General features: G+C 39.0%; 1 protein-coding gene across 3 annotated transcripts in view; it reads right to left on the bottom strand.

Annotated features, from left to right (window-relative positions):
- The window catches only part of nup153 (nucleoporin 153), a 19,851-nt gene extending 1,886 nt beyond the window's left edge, over positions 1-17,965 (bottom strand). Inside the window, exons 1-20 of one of the 3 annotated variants that reach the window (XM_016281252.1) lie at positions 17,742-17,959; positions 9,927-10,140; positions 9,538-9,822; positions 9,273-9,406; positions 8,657-8,785; positions 8,388-8,504; positions 8,151-8,195; positions 7,987-8,040; positions 7,268-7,408; positions 4,817-4,869; positions 3,702-3,822; positions 3,454-3,603; positions 3,220-3,318; positions 3,060-3,141; positions 2,880-2,978; positions 2,213-2,794; positions 1,854-2,039; positions 860-1,747; positions 402-770; positions 39-302 (exon numbers count right to left, since the gene is read on the bottom strand). In XM_016281252.1, the coding sequence (XP_016136738.1) occupies positions 39-302; positions 402-770; positions 860-1,747; positions 1,854-2,039; positions 2,213-2,794; positions 2,880-2,978; positions 3,060-3,141; positions 3,220-3,318; positions 3,454-3,603; positions 3,702-3,822; positions 4,817-4,869; positions 7,268-7,408; positions 7,987-8,040; positions 8,151-8,195; positions 8,388-8,504; positions 8,657-8,785; positions 9,273-9,406; positions 9,538-9,822; positions 9,927-10,140; positions 17,742-17,819 (4,090 nt within the window). In that variant the 5' untranslated portion in view covers positions 17,820-17,959. Of the gene's footprint in view, positions 1-38; positions 303-401; positions 771-859; positions 1,748-1,853; positions 2,040-2,212; positions 2,795-2,879; positions 2,979-3,059; positions 3,142-3,219; positions 3,319-3,453; positions 3,604-3,701; positions 3,823-4,816; positions 4,870-7,267; positions 7,409-7,986; positions 8,041-8,150; positions 8,196-8,387; positions 8,505-8,656; positions 8,786-9,272; positions 9,407-9,537; positions 9,823-9,926; positions 10,141-17,741 lie in introns of all 3 variants that reach the window. The other 2 variants (XM_016281253.1, XM_016281254.1) reach the window with 2 other exon arrangements.
- Positions 17,966-18,641: the final 676 nt, after the last annotated feature.

An 18,641-nucleotide genomic window follows, 5' to 3' on the forward strand; every position in this document is an offset into this window, starting at 1 on the left:
TGTTCTTTTTTCTGCTGATGTTAACAAGTCTCTCTGACCTTGGCCTGTGGAGGAAGCAGTAGATCCAAACATGGGTGCAGGGTTGGCTTGCTGACCGAATACAGGGGCAGAATTGGGCTTAGCTCCGAACGCAGAAGCTGGGGAAGCAGTGGCCGAGAATGAAGGTGCTGCTGACGCAAATGCAGGAGCACTGGGTTGAGACGCGCATTGTCCAAAGATAGGGGTCTGTCCAGAGCCAAAGCCAGATGAAGGTGTGGCAGAACTGAAGACAAACGGAGAAGGGTTGGCAGGTGGAGCTGGAGCTGCAAGAGATACGTGAAATTAGACACATTTGTACACAATGACATCCAAAAGGTCAAAAGCACACTAGACAACAATGGGACATTTGGTGGCAAACTAACCGGCAGAGGCTGGGGTGGAGGACGCAGCAGCAGCAGCACCAAAAGTGAAAGCAGGGGAGGATGAGTTTGTGCCCGAGCCAAACTGGAAAGGTTGTGCTGGGACAGGTGCAGCAGAAGGTGCCGCAGGAGGTGCCGGCTGGCTATCCTGCGACTGCTGTCCAAACATGAAAGTCTTTGCCATGGTTTGTTCAGAGGAGGTACTCTGGCCAAATACAAAGGTACTTGAGGGAGCAGGTGTGGGAGCCAGGGAAGAGGTAGTGGGAGTGCCGAAAAGGCTGGGGGTGGAGCTGGAGGAAGCTGGGGTGCTTGAGGAGTTGGGCATGAAGCCAAAAGTGGGCTTTGGAGCAGATGTGTCTGAAAAGCATATAGTTGTAATATAGCATATAGAGTAAAACTGAGGTACTACTAGAACATATAACTAAAGCCATTAGGAAATTAGAAAAGACACCTTCACTCACCTGTCATACTTTGTCCAAAACTAAATGATGGATTTGGAGGTTCTGCTGACTCGGCAGGTTTCCCAAATGTGAGCACAGGCTTGGGAAAATCCTTTGGAGGGTCCGGCTCACCGAAAGAGAAGCCCAAGGTTGATGCCGGTTTGTCAGCTTCCTTGGAAGCACCGAATAAGAACGCAGTGGAAGGTGCAGAAGTGTCCTTTTTCTCTTCTGTTTTTCCAAAGTTGAAGGTGGACGTCACCAGCGTTTGCGCTTTCGTTGATGCTTCCCCAAACTTTGTTGCAGAAGATTCAGCTACTAAAGACTTGCCAAAAATAGGAATGATATTTGCTGCCGTTGTTCTGGTTGAAGCGGTTTCTGAGGGAGCAGGAGTATCATCTTTCTCAGTTTTAGACTGGGGCACAGAGAAACTAAAGGATGAATTTGAGCTTCCTTTCTCACTAGGTTTAGCTCCAAACAAAAATGAGTTTTCAGCGCCAGAAGCTTGAGAGCTGAAATTGATTCCATTACCGCCACCAAATTTAAATCCTGCACTAGAATCCTGAGATTTAGTCTTTTTTTCAAGCGAGTCATCCATGGATGCACCAAATGTAAAGGCCTTTGACGCACTCTCTTTTGTTGCTGTGGATTCTGATGAGGAACTACCAAGTTTGACCCCACCAGAAGCTGCAGCCGAGGATAAGCCTCCAAATTTGAAGCCCTCTGATTTGGAGGTTGAGTCAGAGGACCCAAATCCAAATTGAAATCCTCCTGTGGTGGAAGTATTATCTGAGAAAGTGCCTCCAAACTTCAGGCCAGCAGAGGTTGAGTCCGTAGAGCCGGTACCAAACTTAAAACCGGATGAACTTGAGTCTGTACTGTTAGACTGAATGCCAAATGATGAACTAAAATCTGAAAAAGAAATGAGATTTCTGGTCATCAGCTTGCTTCTACTAAACAGAAAGCAGCAGCTTCGAAGTCCCCTGACTTCTGGAAATATCACTGCAAGGCACTTTACCTTTGGACTCTATTTTAGCTCCTGGTTTTGCTGACTGGCAGGCCACACACTGCTGATCCTCTGCCTTATTCTGAACACAGCACACCTCACACTCCCAGCTCCCCTCAGGTTTCTTGAACTTGTCCCCAAATCCTGCAGTGCTTGCAGGTGCAGAGGTTGGAGTCGAGACCGCCGTGGCTACAGCTCCTATAATACACCAAGGAGTAAGACATCAGGTATGCAAATATTTTTGATGCAGATATTGGAAGCAGAATTAAGGTAAATCCTTCTCTACTATTCCATGGATTTTAAAGGGCTGTCCATTTTTTGTGGGCATTAAAATGTTTTAACTCTTAACAACCGCAAAACTGAAACATTACCTGGTTTAGTGCTCTGACAGGCTACACATTTCACATCCTGTGCCTTGTTTTGAACCATGCATACATCACAATCCCAAGACCCTTCTGGCTTTTTAAATTTGTCCCCAAATCCTAACAGTCCAGTTGCTGAGGAAGCGGTTGTTGTTGTTGTTGTGGTGGTTGTAGAAGAGGTGGCAGAGAGAGTGGATGAGGCCTCCGAAAGAGCTGGTAGAGTCAGGCTGGATTTCACTCCAGTCCCAGGTTTGGCCGTGTCACAAGCTACACATTTAACTACATCCGGTTTGTTCCTGACTAAACATGTGTCACAGTCCCAGCTACCAGCTGGAGGGGCAAAGAGGGAACTGATGCTTGCAGGAGCTTCTGTGGGTTTACTGTCCGATTTAGAGGAAAAGTCTGTGTTGGGTTGTGGAGTGAGACAAGCCACACACTTTTTGTCCGAGGACTTGTTTTGTAACAGGCAAGTGCCACAGCTCCATGACCCTGCAGGTGGCCTAAACTTATCACCAAAACCAAGAGGAGCAGAGGATGTTGATGCAGACAGTAAAGGTTTATCAACGGAGTTCTGAGCAGGGGATGCAAATCCTGAAAACAAGAAAAGGATAAATATATGCAAAAAGCAATGACTTTCAAAACTTAACATGGAAAAATCAGGAAAAGCAAATCTTACCAGGTCCCTTTAGTATGTCCAATACACTGCCCTGTTTTAAGACCTTGGCTGGTTTGAAGGGTCCTTCAAAATCTTTTTCTTCACTGGCCACTGATTTGACTGCAAAACATGCAGTCAAGAAATAAATACAATAACATAACTTTGAATAAAAAAATCTCTACTTTGCAAATCAAAACTTACCTGGTGCTTCTGTTGGAATGATTTTCCCATTGGAGTAAGAGGGGCCAGTTTTCATAGTAGGCGCACTGAAGGTGAATCCAGACTGCAAGGAAGAATCTTTATTATTACAGATGATTGCTCTGTATGAAATGTAAAGGGTAAGAGAATAAAGGAGACCTACTGATGGAGAGAAGGATGGAGGACTAGCAGCTGTTGCTTTGACAATAGGCGAAGAGAACGTGAAGGGAACAGATGGTGGTGTGGATGGTGCAGTTAGCTCCTGATTAAACAAATAAAAATTATGCATTACAAATACTCATCCACCATAACTGCTATGAAACTCTGTCAGTTTGATAAGTCAAGACTACATCAGACAGAACGCACAATTCTAAAGGGGTCAGAGGGGACGTAATACCTTATTTGCTGCCGGTTCCTCCGAGACAGTTATAAGTGGTGTTGTGCTGGAGGTGAGTGAAAAGGTTGGGGGAGTAGAGGAGAAATTAAATTTTGGCAAAGTGAAATTTCTGGGAAGAGAGGCAGGCGGCAGGTCTGGTTCCTCAGCAACCTGAAAGGAGAACAGCTTTTAATGAGCATCAAATCATCCCTTTAGACAGCTTCAAAACAAGTTCTACTCAAAAGCATATAACCAGCAGGTTCTCGGACCTCATCGTCAGGTTTTTTGGATGAAGGTCTAACGGCCCTTTCCCTCTTCATTTTGCCCCCTCCTGAACCAGCACTGCTGGTCGCTGGGGTGCTGGACAACGGGTAGGACAAACTGCTTGTGCTGGAGACAAAGAAATTGATGGACTAAGTACATACAGTGGGGCAAAAAAGTATTTAGTCAGCCACCAATTGTGCAAGTTCTCCCACTTAAAAAGATGAGAGAGGCCTGTAATTTTCATCATAGGTATACCTCAACTATGAGAGACAAAATGAGGGGGAAAAAATCCAGAAAATCACATTGTAGGATTTTTAAAGAATTAATTGGTAAATTCCTCGGTAAAATAAGTATTTGGTCACCTACAAACAAGCAAGATTTCTGGCTCTCACAGACCTGTAACTTCTTCTTTAAGAGGCTCCTCTGTCCTCCACTCGTTACCTGTATTAATGGCATCTGTTTGAACTCGTTATCAGTATAAAAGACACCTGTCCACAACCTCAAACAGTCACACTCCAAACTCCACCATGGCCAAGACCAAAGAGCTGTCAAAGGACACCAGAAGCAAAATTGTAGACCTGCACCAGGCTGGGAAGACTGAATCTGCAATAGGTAAGCAGCTTGGTGTGAAGAAATCATCTGTGGGAGCAATTATTAGAAAATGGAAGACATACAAGACCACTGATAATCTCCCTCGATCTGGGGCTCCACGCAAGATCTCACCCCGTGGGGTCAAAATGATCACAAGAACTGTGATCATTTTTGGTAAAAACTTTTTGGTAAAAACTCAACTTGTCGTGTTTGGAGGAGAGAAACAATGCTAGAATAAATTTTGTTATTGACCAAATACTTATTTTTCCACCATAATTTGCAAATAAATTCTTTAAAAATCCTACAATGTGATTTTCTGGATTTTTTTTCCTCATTTTGTCTCTCATAGTTGAGGTATACCTATGATGAAAATTACAGGCCTCTCTCATCTTTTTAAGTGGGAGAACTTGCACAATTGGTGGCTGACTAAATACTTTTTTTCCCCACTGTATGCAAGTGACGTCACTAACAGTTCCTTGTCCCATCCAAAAAGAAGATTCTAAAACCACCACAAATTATTCACTCTTACCTGGGAGAGGGAGCCTGGGCACGATCTGAAATGGGAGGGGATTGTCTGACCAGCTACAAAAGGCAGATAAAAAAAAAAATTGTTCTCTAGAAGAGCAAAAAACACAGAATCCATTGCTATAATCCATGTAATCACAGTATAAGGCTGGCCATTTTTGCACAGTTTCAGCTTTAGATAAACAATGCGCATTACTTTTCAAAAGTTTGGGGCCAATGAGATTTTTCAATGTTCTGTTTTTTAAAGTGTCTTTATGCTCACCAAGGCTGAATTTATTTTAAACAATTAAAACAGCAGTTTTGTGAAATTACAAATTAAAATAACTTTTCTATTTTAATGCGTCTTAAATTGTAATTTAATGCAGTAACATTGAAGTAAGGGTTGCTGAAAATTTAGCTTTAGTGTTGGTGCTCAAGAAACATAACAGGAGAAAACGGTTCTGATTCTAAATACTTGTGGAAACTGTGTACCATTTTGATAAATAAACATTTTCTAGATAAAAAGAATAGTAAATAAAAGGTCTTTACGGTCACGTTTTATCAACTTAAAGCTTTTTTGTTGAATAAGATTTTTAAAGAAACTGAAATATTTTACTGACCCAAACATTTATTCTGCTGAATTGCAAGCACTGGCAGTTCCTTCGTTTCTTTGATTTATATATATTTTTAAAAAATCCATTTATTCTAACCAATTAAAAAAGGTGTCCAAATATCAGTGGCGTGCGGTGGTGTTTTAAAATGAGGAGGTTGTTATATACAAATATATATAGGCCTCGTTACACTTAATGTCACATTTTCCTGGTTAAATATTAGATTAAAAAAAGAGAACAAATATAATTCTATTTTGTATTTTATATTATTTTTTAAATTGTATTTAATATTTTTAATACTAATTATACACTTCATAGTGTTCTTATGCATTTTTATATTTATTCCAAAATAATAACTAAAGGCAGTAACAATTTGAACAATATTTTGGAAACGGTTTACAATAAAGTTTCATTAGTTAACATGAACCAAGAATAAACAATAGCCGACTTCTACAGCATTTATTAACCTTAAACCCTATTCGCACGGGATTAGTATTACCTGGTGACCTCCAGTCATTTGTAATAATTGCGAAGGTTGTTTGTGATCTTAATCCCGTGCCAATCGGCCATGTCTGTAATTTGTAAAGTAAAAATTCCCCCGCAAATGACCTACCATATTTCGCCGAACACCCAGGTCCTGTGATAATATTAGTCCCGTGCGAATCGACATCTCTGTGAGCCAGTATTTGGCGGGTCGCATATAATTTTTCGAGGTTTTTATTTGCCATGTGCCTTTTTATCCATCTTTCGTTAAGAATGGAGCTGCGTTGGAGTGTTTGATAGTATTTTGGGTGCTGTCATCATATCGCTACACCATACAATTTGCAGAAAGAGAAAGCTGAAAAGGTTTTGAGGTTAATGTGTTACAAATAAAGCTTGAGATACTATTTTAACCTGGCGAATAGGGCTTTAGTTACTATTAATTTCAACATTTACTAATGCACTATTAAAATCAAATGTTATGTTTATTAACATTAGTTTATGCACTGTGAACTAACATGAACAACAGTATTTGTATTAACTAATGTAAACAAAGATTAATAAATACTGTAATAAATGTTCATTGTTTGTTCATGTTAGTTAACACATTAAATGACACCTTATTGTAAAATGTTACCAATATTTTTTCTTTGTGAACTGATGTTCAGCTATTCTTTTTAATAGTCAACTTATTTCGGGTCATCGTCATAAAAGCTCTGTAAACACTGCCACAGACACGAAGATATATCTTATTTCATCACGCTGAATGCTCACTAAAAACTGATGCAGTCATCATGTTTTCAGACCATTTCAATTTTTATTTTGGCGTGACACAAAGTAGTGGTATCTAAGCGGGAGAGTTGTTTACTTACTTTATAATTAGTCAATAACGCCATTATTTTCTTTATGTGAGAGCTCGCACAAAAACAAGAGGCGGGATTTATCGCATGAACCAATCACATTCAATCATAACCGATCATATCCAATTATAGCGCGATGGAGACATTGCCTCCTCTCACGTGACTTTCCCCCCCATTCATTCTCATTTACAACCCAGAAAAGTCACGGCACACTAAGCGGTCTCTGTTGTAAGTCTATGGACTGAAGGGAGGCAAGCCTCCACTCTTTACCTGCGGGTGTCACTGTTGGACAGTGTTACTTCATAAAAACGAGTGACTTTTATACTTTCAATGCCATATTTAGTATTATTTGTGATATCGGTTTGTACTATCGATTATTTTGTCATCCAATTTTTTTGAGGAGACACTGCCTCCCTTGCCTCGTAGGAGGGAACGCCCCTGCCAAATATGCCCCTCCTTTCAGTTATTTCATAGTCATATGTTTAATTCTAATGTAGGATGCATTGTGATAAATTTTGAACTCACAGTCTCCTTGTTGCTTTTCTCCACTCCTCTGTTCACTCCACCTGGAGTGAGTGACGGTCTAAAGGATATAGAGCGGTTACCAGACACTGCAGCAGCTGCAGGGACCACCAGCTTCTGCACAGGAGGGACTGATGGCTCCAGCTGTGTGTCAGTGTTACAACATTACAAATACAGCAGACGGTTCCCTACACCACTGCGCAAAGGATATCAGGCTATCCATTTTCTGAGCAATATAAAAAAGAAATTGTAATTACTCATACAGGGATTTTACAATTCTCAGTCCATAATTTCAAGACCTGAATACAGGTGGCATTAAACATTGCAAGCTCATGGACATCAAATGCATGAACACCTCTGCTACGATTCATCAAGTGTGCTCACTTGAACTGCAAAACAACACACTCACAGCCCTGAATATTTTGGACCATGTACATCCACCACAAACGGTTATTACAGGCTTTAGGTTCCTGGTGTTGGGTGAATAGGCATATTGTTTGGGATTAGTAGCCAGCTGCCACAGTTGTTAACAGTTAAAGACAAGCAGCAGAAGCAAAGTGAAAGTTGCCAATTTTACAAGATGCATTAAGGTACAGTAGTAAATGGCTTCTATACATGAAAACCATGTACGGATTTCTTTCTCGACACATCCACATTCGACCCCATTTTATCTGACACTTTAAAATCTTAAACAGCTGTGTGTATTAAGGCACAAGACTTACCCGCTTCCTCTTTGCCTGGAAATTTGAAATGTCAAGGTCTGTGTGATTCAGTGACTAAAAAAAAAGAAAAAGTTTAAAGACTGAACACTCTGTATAAACTGAAAACTCAACTGTAGTGAATTTCAAAGTGTTGTAATGTAAAACTACTACGACGCAATACTTACAGCTGACAGAGGTGATGAAACTGTAGACGGAATTCTTTTAGCATCCTGCAAGGTTACCAAAAACATGTTTTATGAAATGCTTACTTTTGTTGTTTTTCCCAAATTTAATGGAACTATTTGTTTAAATAACTGCTTAATTACAGAAACAGTTGGTCAATTTTAAACTCTTTATTCTAGAGGCTTATTCTAGTCTTTTTTTTTTTTATATATCTATATACCATAGCTCAGTAAACTCACAGCAAGAGGACTGGACATGCGCTCCAGGGACTGTAGGATGCGTCTCGCTGTGGCACTGGTAACTCCACAGGGTTGAGCTCCAGCTGGCTTTGCCTTAATCTGTCTTCTAACGGGAGGCTGTGAAACAACAGACCAGAATTCCGGACGAGTCAAAAAGGAACAAAAAGCAAAAAAAAAAAAAAAGAAAGTAATTTCTGTTTAAAATTTAATATCAAACAATAGCACTGGCCTATGAAACAAGAGTCAATCATTGGCATGATTGTTCAGACCTGGTAAGGTGTAGCCGGGCGTGAACGAGCCGATCTCATCGCAGCAGCTCCTCCATACGTGGTCTTCCCTGGGTAGAAAGGTGAATCCCCCAACTGACTGGAGTTCAGTACTGAACTGTTCAACACTGACTGTAAGAGAACAAACATGCCTAACATTAATCTCATCTCAGTAAAACGCGTATTCACAACTAATATTGTCACAAGACAACTAGAACATTCAACTGCTCGTTTATTTTTTAAATGCACTACTGTGAGACTGTAAGATATATATATATAATTTTTTTTTAAATATTTTTGAACAAAGTCTCTTATGCTCACCAAGCCTGTATTCATTTTAATAAAAAAGTTAAACCAGTAACATTGTAAAATATCAATTTACAATAATATTACCAGTTTTCAATGTGACCCCTAATAAATCATTCTAATACGCTGATTAGTGCATGTCTAATCAAAGCTGAAAACAGCTGTGCTGCTTAATGTTTTTTATTTAGTATTACACAACACTTACAACCAATTTAATGCATACTTGTGTTCTTGTGATAGTAAGTTTAAAAAAAATTATCTTACTGACCCATCAACCTTGACTTAAGTTCCCAGAAAAATATGAATTACTTACTGATGAGGAAGTGCCAAAGACTGACAGGTTGAAGGCTGGTTTCTTGAGCCCAGTGTGGGCTGTCTGCGATCCAGAATGGGTGCGTTCCATCTCTGGGGACCAGAGGAGCGGCACAGTCTTTGACGTGGGAACATCTGGAAGAAGATTAAGCCCTGCTCTTAGTTCTGGCTATACCTAGCCAAGATTGTTCTAAACAACTTGACAAATCAAATGCTTAGCATCAACACGTATCTACTGGTTTCGGTTTAGAAATGTGGTTGCTCACCTTTATCAGATGCACGCGATGAAAAGCCACTGGTAGTCGAGATGTTGTCATCCTCATGCTGAGAGCTGGAGTCCTTAATCTCTTTCACCAGGGAGAAGTTGGAGGTTACAGCGAAAGGGCTCCCTGAGAAGGGTGCTGTGGACGTGGAGGGCTGGGAGAAGAGGGAGCTTGTGCCACCTAATGCAGGGGAACCATCCAGGGACGGGAAGTGCAGGTGTGTCCGATTGAGCGGGGGTCTCGGCAGAGCTTCCTGGAAGTTCAGCAACGCTTTGCTTGTAGATGGTTCTGAAAAAGGAATTTAGCATTTCATCTCAAGAACGCAGGCAATATAGCTCTCTAGGTTTTGAAATAGCAACTGTGTATATCTGCCGGACAGCACCAACTCATACCCGTGTTACTTGTGCTCGGCTCTGGAGAGTCTCGTCCATCTGGGAGTGGGGTGACTTCATCGTTGCCGTTGGGGGGAGGAGCCACGTTATTCCGGTCCACCCCGACTGCGCCAGTATCACCCTCTGGATCGTCTCCATTTTTGAAGTATTTTTGCAGCCAGGAGGGGACTATGCTCTTCACTGTATCTGTCACTCGACTGATCAGGCCAGGCTGCTGCAGGAGCCAATGGAACAAAATCAGCATATCCAGTAGCAATAAAAGACTAGGAGCAATACCTAGGGCTGTGCAATTAATCGAAATATGGTTTTGATTTCGGCCTCAAACGATTATGAAAATACAATAACCGAGATAAAACTATTATTGCACCCCATTCTGCCCCCTTTCTAGCAGTGCGCTTTTGCTCCTCCATAAAAGCCCAATTTCACATGCAACTCCGTAAACTCATGTTATGTGACTTTTGCAAAATGGGACATGCGTGATTTATTAATGTTGATTAGATTTATAACTGACGCTGTTCCTTGGGAGGATTACTGTGTATGCGCTCAGAGACAGAACAGAACACGGACATGTAAAGTCAACTTTTAGCTAAGGTGCGCGCCTAAACGTCAAATACACGCAAAAATGTGTAAAATGCGGCGCTTAGCGATTATTCACGTAAACCCTTGTTGGTTATATAATAATTGAACGAAAACAGTTGAGAATGAAAATACGTGTAAATTGGATCCGTGCGGCTCTTAAAGTGACAGGGGGCTATATCTGCTGTCGACTGAGTGCTTAATATCAATCAAACAACAAAAGACAAAGACAATCACTTATTGCTCTAGACTGAAGGACTTTTTGTAGCTTTAATAAGTAACAAATTGATTTTAATTCTTACAGTGAAGATTATGCAGTTCTTTTTAAATTAGATTATTCATATACGTATATTACTATCAAATATAATAAATCATTAATTTAAAGTTTTGGTCATATGGCCCACTTATAAATGTGTTAAATAATCGTGATTATAATATTGACCAAAATAATCGTGATTAAGATTTTTGTCAAAGCAGTCCTACTTGAAACTCATTAATAAAAATAAATCCATTACTAAGGCTTTTGAACTTTGAACCACTGCCTCTGGCCAAAATATATAGTTCATAATCTATAATAATGCTCCATTCCATATAAAATATAAAAAGTCACCCCATGTCATATTTGTTTTGGACTGATCTGGGCATATTTCTCATTATAAATGAGACAAAATTACTTTTTCACTGGAGAAAGCAATGTTTCGGATACAGGGCTTGTATTTTAGCCAGAAGAAATGGTTTTGAGTTAAAAACATCTGTTTATTACACAGCTTTACATTTCACAAGACGTTAATTGATGGACTGGAGTGGTGTGGATTATTGTGATGTTTTAATTGGCTGTTTGAACTGCCATTCTGATGGTACCCATTCACGGCAGTGTTGTCATTTCTCCAAATCTGTTCTGATGAAGAAAACTCCTCTACATCTTGGATGGCGAGTACATTTTCAGCAAATTTCCTTTTTTAGGGTGAACTATTCCTTTAAAGGGTTAGTTCACCCAAAAATAAAACTCACCCCCGAGGCATCCTAGGTGTATATGACATTCTTCTTTCAGACGAATCCAGTCGGAGTTATATATAAAAAAAATGTCTCTTTGATCTTTCAAGCTGTTTCACAGCACTCAACGGGTGTTGCATTCCTTCAGTCCAAAAGACGTGAAATAAAAAGCGCCCTTCCATAAATAAAAAAAAAATTAAAAAGTGTCTCACACGGCTCCGGGGGTGAACAAAGGCCTCCTGTAGCGAATCGATGCGTTTTTGTAAGACAAAAGTCAAACTCATCGCTCATCCCCCCGGAACTCCTTCGTTTACAACAGTGAGCGCAAGCTAAATTCAAGTGATTATTACGCTTTGAATATCGAAATTTTTCTTACAAAAACGCATCGATTCGCTACAGGAGGCCTTTGTTCACCCCCCGGAGCCGTGTGAGACTTTTATTTTAATTCATATAATAATAATAATAATATCTTATCAGTATTATTGTTAGTTTTTTTATTTTACAGGAACACTGAATGACCAAAAAAAGCACTAGCACCAGTCCTAAGTTCATGGTTACCAAGTTTTAATTCTAATTACTAAACTTCTATTATTAAATAATACTTGATTATCATATTATAATGCTTGAATATATATATATATATATATATAAAAAGTATTTCAGTCTGGCGAGTAAACAAAAAAAATATACTAGCCAATAGCGATTCAATTGCCAAGGTGTCCGTAGAGGGTTGACTGTATAAAAACAATTTGTGCTGCACTGTATTTGTTTTGTCCTATCGTATGATATGTTGTTGTCTTATTAAAAAATATGCAATACATTTAAAAGAAATGTATTTTAATTTGATAGTAAATACTGAATGAATGTTTTTAATGAATGGATACAAATAGCAATGTGTAACATTTTACCATATTTAGTGCAACACTTTTATTTGTTCCCCACAAAATATTGTTTTTTCACTAAATGTTTGGATTTCTAAAATTATTGTGCACTGATTTTTCTAGAATAATTTTTGCTGCCGAATTATCCGCTAACCTAGTTTATGATAATTTTTTTGTCATAGATTATAAATATACATAGGCCTATATTTTTTCATATTTGTTTATTTTATTTTTTATTAAGTAGTCTGTATCTAGTAGATTGTGAAAGAATGATTATCAGTTCCACACACAGAGATATATAAATTCTACATTTATTTAAATGAGGGAAAAAAACTTCACTGGTATCGGATCGGTATCTATATCGGCCAATACCGAACCCTAGGTATCGGAGGCAAAAAAGGCGGATCGGAGCATCCCTAATTGAGCAGCGGACAATGTTAAATCCATATACGAGACACATATCTGAGGAAAAAGGCATTGTTGGTCGGCCCACTTTTTCACATCGCGCTCAGTGTGAAACGGCCTTTAGTCTTAGTGATCCTAAACCTTTTGGATATAGGTTAGCATTGAACAGATGACATAAAAGAGCTTAAGTACTTCTGTCCCAGTTTTCCATGTTCATGTGGCCTTCAACTTATCTACTATGCATGAAGATTCATGAGTTAACAGAAGGACAAGTTTCCCCTATTTATCATACTGCAGAATCAGTGTGGCCTCCAAGGCTGGAGAGAGCCTGCATTTGAGAGCTTCAGTTGTCGTCTAAAAGGGGCCCTGGGTACCAAATCACTGTGCAAGCACTACAGGCTTATTGTTCTCTAACAGAGCTCCAGGGTTTGGACACAGCAACACCACAGACCAGCTCTTTGGCTGAACACTAAGACAGGTGGGAAAGCTAAATAGTCAATTTAGCCTCAGCAAAAGAGCTAGGAGAGATTGCGCAATCAAAATGGAAGGCCTTTAAAGCTTATAGATACCTGTGATTTAAATATAGGCCAGAGCAAGAGCGTAATTCATCTTCCTGCCTCACTCTGAGATCAAGAAGACTACATAAGAAAGGATAAACAACATGAACGTGCTTGCATGCACTCAGCATTAGGAATGTAACGATTCACTGAACTCACGATTCAATTCATGATTTTGATTTCACGATTCTATACTTTTTTTTTTTTTTTTAATACAAAATGAGATTTAAGACAAATTATAAATTAAATGTGTCCTTTTATTATTGCTTGGACAAAATGCTGCACATTTCTTTGTGAAATTGAAATATAACACTATAATAATATACTAATATAGCACTTTATTAGCATATTATTGCTCTTTTGTTGGTTTTGATTGCTTCTATTGTCCTCATTTGTAAGTCGCTTTGGATAAAAGTGTCTGCTAAATTACAACATTTAAATATAATGTAAAAGCATACGAAACCAGCTGTGTGGTTTCAAATGTGTGCATGGCTGGGGCCTCACGGATGAGCACAGGGTTGCAACATAAGTCCCTTCCTGTCAACAGTGCACACATGACACCATCCAAGGTCAGCATGGCCAATCAATGCAATGTTGGGCAAGTTACTTCCAAAATGTAATCTATTATTATATTACTAGTTACTCTCATCTGAAAGTAATTAGTTAAATTACAATATTACTGTCTCTGAAATGTAATGCTTTACACTACTTTTGCATTATTTTTGAGTTACTTTCACCAAAATAACCACAGAAGTATGACTTGGCGCTTATGGAACAGCAGCAATATGGCAGTTCCTGGGTTACTCCAGTAAACAAACCAGCGCTACTACTTTAATATGCATTATACAGAGGCAAGTTGAAAAGAAAATACCATACATTTTGCTGAAGATGGTTGGTTCCCCTCAGAGAGAGACTCATATAAACTAGGGCTGTGCGATTAATCAAAATAGTCATAAAATCGCGATTTGAGCGTGCGTGATTTCTAAATCGCTTTATAGCACGATTTTCCACGCACCGACCGCGGTATGCTATCCAAACCAATCAGAATGCAGCACACCCTGGGAGCACGAGAACAGAACAGACCGGGTGGCCATACAAACGTAACTCCAGGTTTACATTATTATTTTTTTCCGCACCCATGTTAACGGATCAGAGCGTTCACACTGCACGTGGTTGCAGTCCGGCAGTGCGCTCCAGGAGCGGTGCATCTGCAGCAGTCATGCTGAGATAATTTCCGCACGGAATCTATTTCTGCTGTGCTTCATGCGCTGAAAGTGACAGCGCATTATTTGCAGTAAAAAATAACATGGATTGGCATGGAAATTTCTGCTTCTGCACCGCATATGCATACTATATACGCACTGCAGACGGAGTACGTGTGAACTTGGCGCAACAAATCTAGTTCTACAATTTGAGGCAGCGTCACAAAGAACTCTATGACCAATGCATGGCAAAAAAAATCCCTGGACACAGGATTTTTTTTTTTTGCTGCCATATGTCTATTCTAGAGACATTTTGTTACACCTTTACTTAGTGATTATTTTGGCTTATGTCTGTTCAAGAGACATGTTACAGCTTTTTGATAAAGCTCTAATTGGTTTTCTTTTGGAAATATGTTACAAATTCACACTGAATGCGTTTATGACTGTAAAGCATGTCTGTGTGTGTCAAAATCGCAAAATTGATCAAAGAAATCGCAATAGGTTTTTTTGTCCATATCGCACAGCCCTAATATAAACCCCCATCCCCTAAATGTATCGCAATTCGTTTAACATTGCAACCGACTTGAATCGTCACAATTTTACTGATTTTCAACCGGTTCGTGGTGCATGACTATTACGAACCACAGTCAGCAATGTTAGCTTTCCTTGTCACTGCCATAGTTGACGTGGATTTTTCTGGCAAGCTTTCTAAAAGCTGCCGATTCTACTGTTAACAGAAGCTACATATTTTTCCCCAACATACTCAGCCACGAGTCTCTTCACTTCTCTGGGTTCAAGCGGCATGGCAGACAGAGATCAATTTAATTTTCGTTGCTTAATCTTGCCTGCGCTCTCATCCGCCACATTCGTTCTCTTCTCTGACTCTGTGTCACGTATTGCAGCAACAGAAAATACACAATATTTTACCCACTGAATTTATTCTCTGGTCCTGCTGGAATGTTTTGCGGTAAAGGTAAACTTGTAAAAAAGAAAAAAAACTGTAACATTCATTACTAAGATTGTAACAGGTATAATATTACCAAAATGTTTTTAGTAATGCATTTTATTACTGCATTACAGCAGAAAGTAATAGATTACTGTAATGGCATTATTTTTGTAATGCGTTATGCCCTACACTGCCTATCTATACTACCAAAAACGTGTGGATGAGCAGACTTTGATAAAGTGCAGAGGAAAAACAATGACTTAAGTTTAATTACAATTTATACTCCCATTATATGACGTCATCTAATCTAATCCAATAAAAACACCTGCCAGCTCAACTCTCCTTGCACTGTTAAAACACACGTGTGTAGCTGACATGACATGCATTGGGAAAGATGTTCTGCAGGGAGCTGTGCTCTTAAACAGCACTTTTTAATCAGTATTATACATGCAGTTTTATTACCCATTAAGTGAGGTGCAGCATAGAAGATTTGCACATTTAAAAATGCCACATCACAGGACCATTTAAAATGTAAGGTGAAACAAATCAGAAAGAAACAATCAAATACAGCATCTAAAATATACACTTTCCCTTATTCAATTTAACTAATTTTTGGAGGAATAAAATGTCTAGTCAAGTGTGTGCAGTTTATGCAACACTGGTGGACAGAAAAACAAGGTGTAATGACGCACAAAGTGTCAACAGAAAATATGGGTATTTCCATGATTTAAGTTGCCTTGGGTAAAAGAATTAGATTTAAAATGTAAATGCAACATAAAAAGAGACACCTTGTTCTTTCTTAGTTCTAATTACTATGCCAGAATAAATCACTACATGAGATCATAATAGACAAAGAATTTTTTTGCCACATTTTGACAACTCAAAAACAATGGTTTAGCTTTAGAGATCAACCAATGCTTTTACATGTCAATACAAATCATTTGTATGTGTGTATTTAATAGCCAACATGCAGAAGAAATAAAATTTAAAAAAAAGATATGCATAAAACAAGTACATTTGAACAAATTATGCTTAACCGTTTAGCAAAAAAACTTTTTTGTATTCAAGTCAAATCACATAAATGCTGTGCCCACAGAAGCCACATTTTGACAACTCAAAAACAATGGTTTAGCTTTAGAGATCAACCAATGCTTTTACATGTCAATACAAATCATTTGTATGTGTGTATTTAATAGCCAACATGCGGAAGAAATAAAATTTAAAAAAAAAGATATGCATAAAACAAGTACATTTGAACAAATTATGCTTAACCGTTTAGCAAAAAAACTTTTTTGTATTCAAGTCAAATCACATAAATGCTGTGCAACTTAATTTCCCTAATACACAAGTATTGTACATCTGTACGCCAAATGCAAAGTAATGTAAATAAACGCAAAGTTCACATTGCTAAAGTTATGATAAAAATATACTTTACGATTTGTTTCAAATTACTTAGACTAATTAAAATGTTGGCTCATAGAACCACATTAATCTATTAACATGCGTTAGACTGGCTGCATTATTTCTCTTTTCATAAAGCAGCATGTGAGTGTTTCCAGTGAGCTAACGTTACAGATCCCTCTGAAAACACGCACTCATCCCGCCTTTCTTCATGATGACAAACCTAGTGCAATAACTACCTGCGCTTTCCGTATTTATGCCAAAACATGTACCAGACTCGCTAGTCATATCCAACTGATCTCTACCCAAGTTAAAGCATTGCACGTGAAATATAAGTAAAGAAAGCATGGCCAAAAGTGCTGTGGAACTCAGGTTACCCACATGTAGACCCTCTGAGCGGCACAAAATAAGGGAAACGTGAGTTTCGGTGTATAAACAGCATTTTATTTAAAGGGCAACGACATTAAAACGCCGTTTAACGTAAATGTTGTTAGATTTGTTAACATTTAAATATTCTTGTTTGACGCCGGTGCGAGCCGCGGCTAACGGCTTGTTTTGAAACGCGTTCACACGGCTGTCTAAAAATATTGAAATACATTTAAATTCCACCTCTCTAACGCCATATTTCGAGCATTTTTCTCACTTAACGGCTATGTCTCTTCAGTCAAATGAGCTAGCGGTATTGCGGTGACAGTGTCGAGACCGTGTGCTGGAGGAACGTGAACAGGCCTGAAACAGGCCTCAAAATGTCTCCTGCTTTACAAATACAAAACCCGCCGCCAAAACACCGGTGCGGCTTAAGTTAATAACCGTTAAAATCCTTGCCGTGGCGACTAGGGTTTCGTTTTATTTACCTGTTTGCCTTTGGCATAAGGTTTTGAAGCGATGTGGTATCTTCTTGATCTGATTTTCCCTCCTCCTGTCGCCGCCATAGCTAACTAGATTGAGTTTGCTCAGTAGCGCTTCGCCGGATAGAGCTCTGCTGTCTTCTTCTCTTCTTCTCTCGAGTTTGTTGGTGCTCTGCTGTCACAGCGCAGCCCTCCAATATACCATCAGCCTCTTCGGCGCTGGGGTTTATGGGAAATGGAGTTTGGACGGACACATGCGTTCGGAATTGACGTTAGGCCAACCGGCCGTAGATTCCCTCTTCTTCTTCTTAGTTTTATGCCGAGTTGCAATCTTTGCGCATATCGCCACGTCCTGTGCAATTATGCAATGCTATGTTCCGTCCTCCACACTGAACGTAGATACCCTCGGGAATTTCTGGGGCTTTCAGATCGGATTTATGAGTGAAATAAGGTCTGTGGAAAACATTACGTGAAGAGAATTTAATGTTGTGTTTTAGAAGATAAACTATACAGTCATTAGCTCAAACATGAATTCTGAATTTAATCACAGACCTTACTTTCTCATGAATAGTAATAACAACAATAAAAGCAAATTTAATTTCACATATTTCTTTAATGGCATGTCGAATAAATTATAAAGAAGGAATTGTATATATCAAAAGTTTATACTGTATCAGATTCATGATTGTAACCATTAAGTCATTAAATATTTGGTGGCTCCTGGTTTAACAACAACCAATGAGAGTGAGACTGAACTTTTTTTTACAGTAAGGTAAACAAACCAATATCTCTGTATTTTGATTAAAAATATATATACAGGAATAATTTTTCTCAGGAACTCAAACAATTGTACTACATACTTAAGAGACTTCAATTCAGCATTTTATTAGATTTTTTTACTCAACA

This window comes from Sinocyclocheilus grahami, unplaced genomic scaffold (genome assembly GCF_001515645.1).
Source record: "Sinocyclocheilus grahami isolate Dianchi unplaced genomic scaffold, SAMN03320097.WGS_v1.1 scaffold149.1, whole genome shotgun sequence".
Taxonomy (NCBI): Eukaryota; Metazoa; Chordata; class Actinopteri; order Cypriniformes; family Cyprinidae; genus Sinocyclocheilus; species Sinocyclocheilus grahami.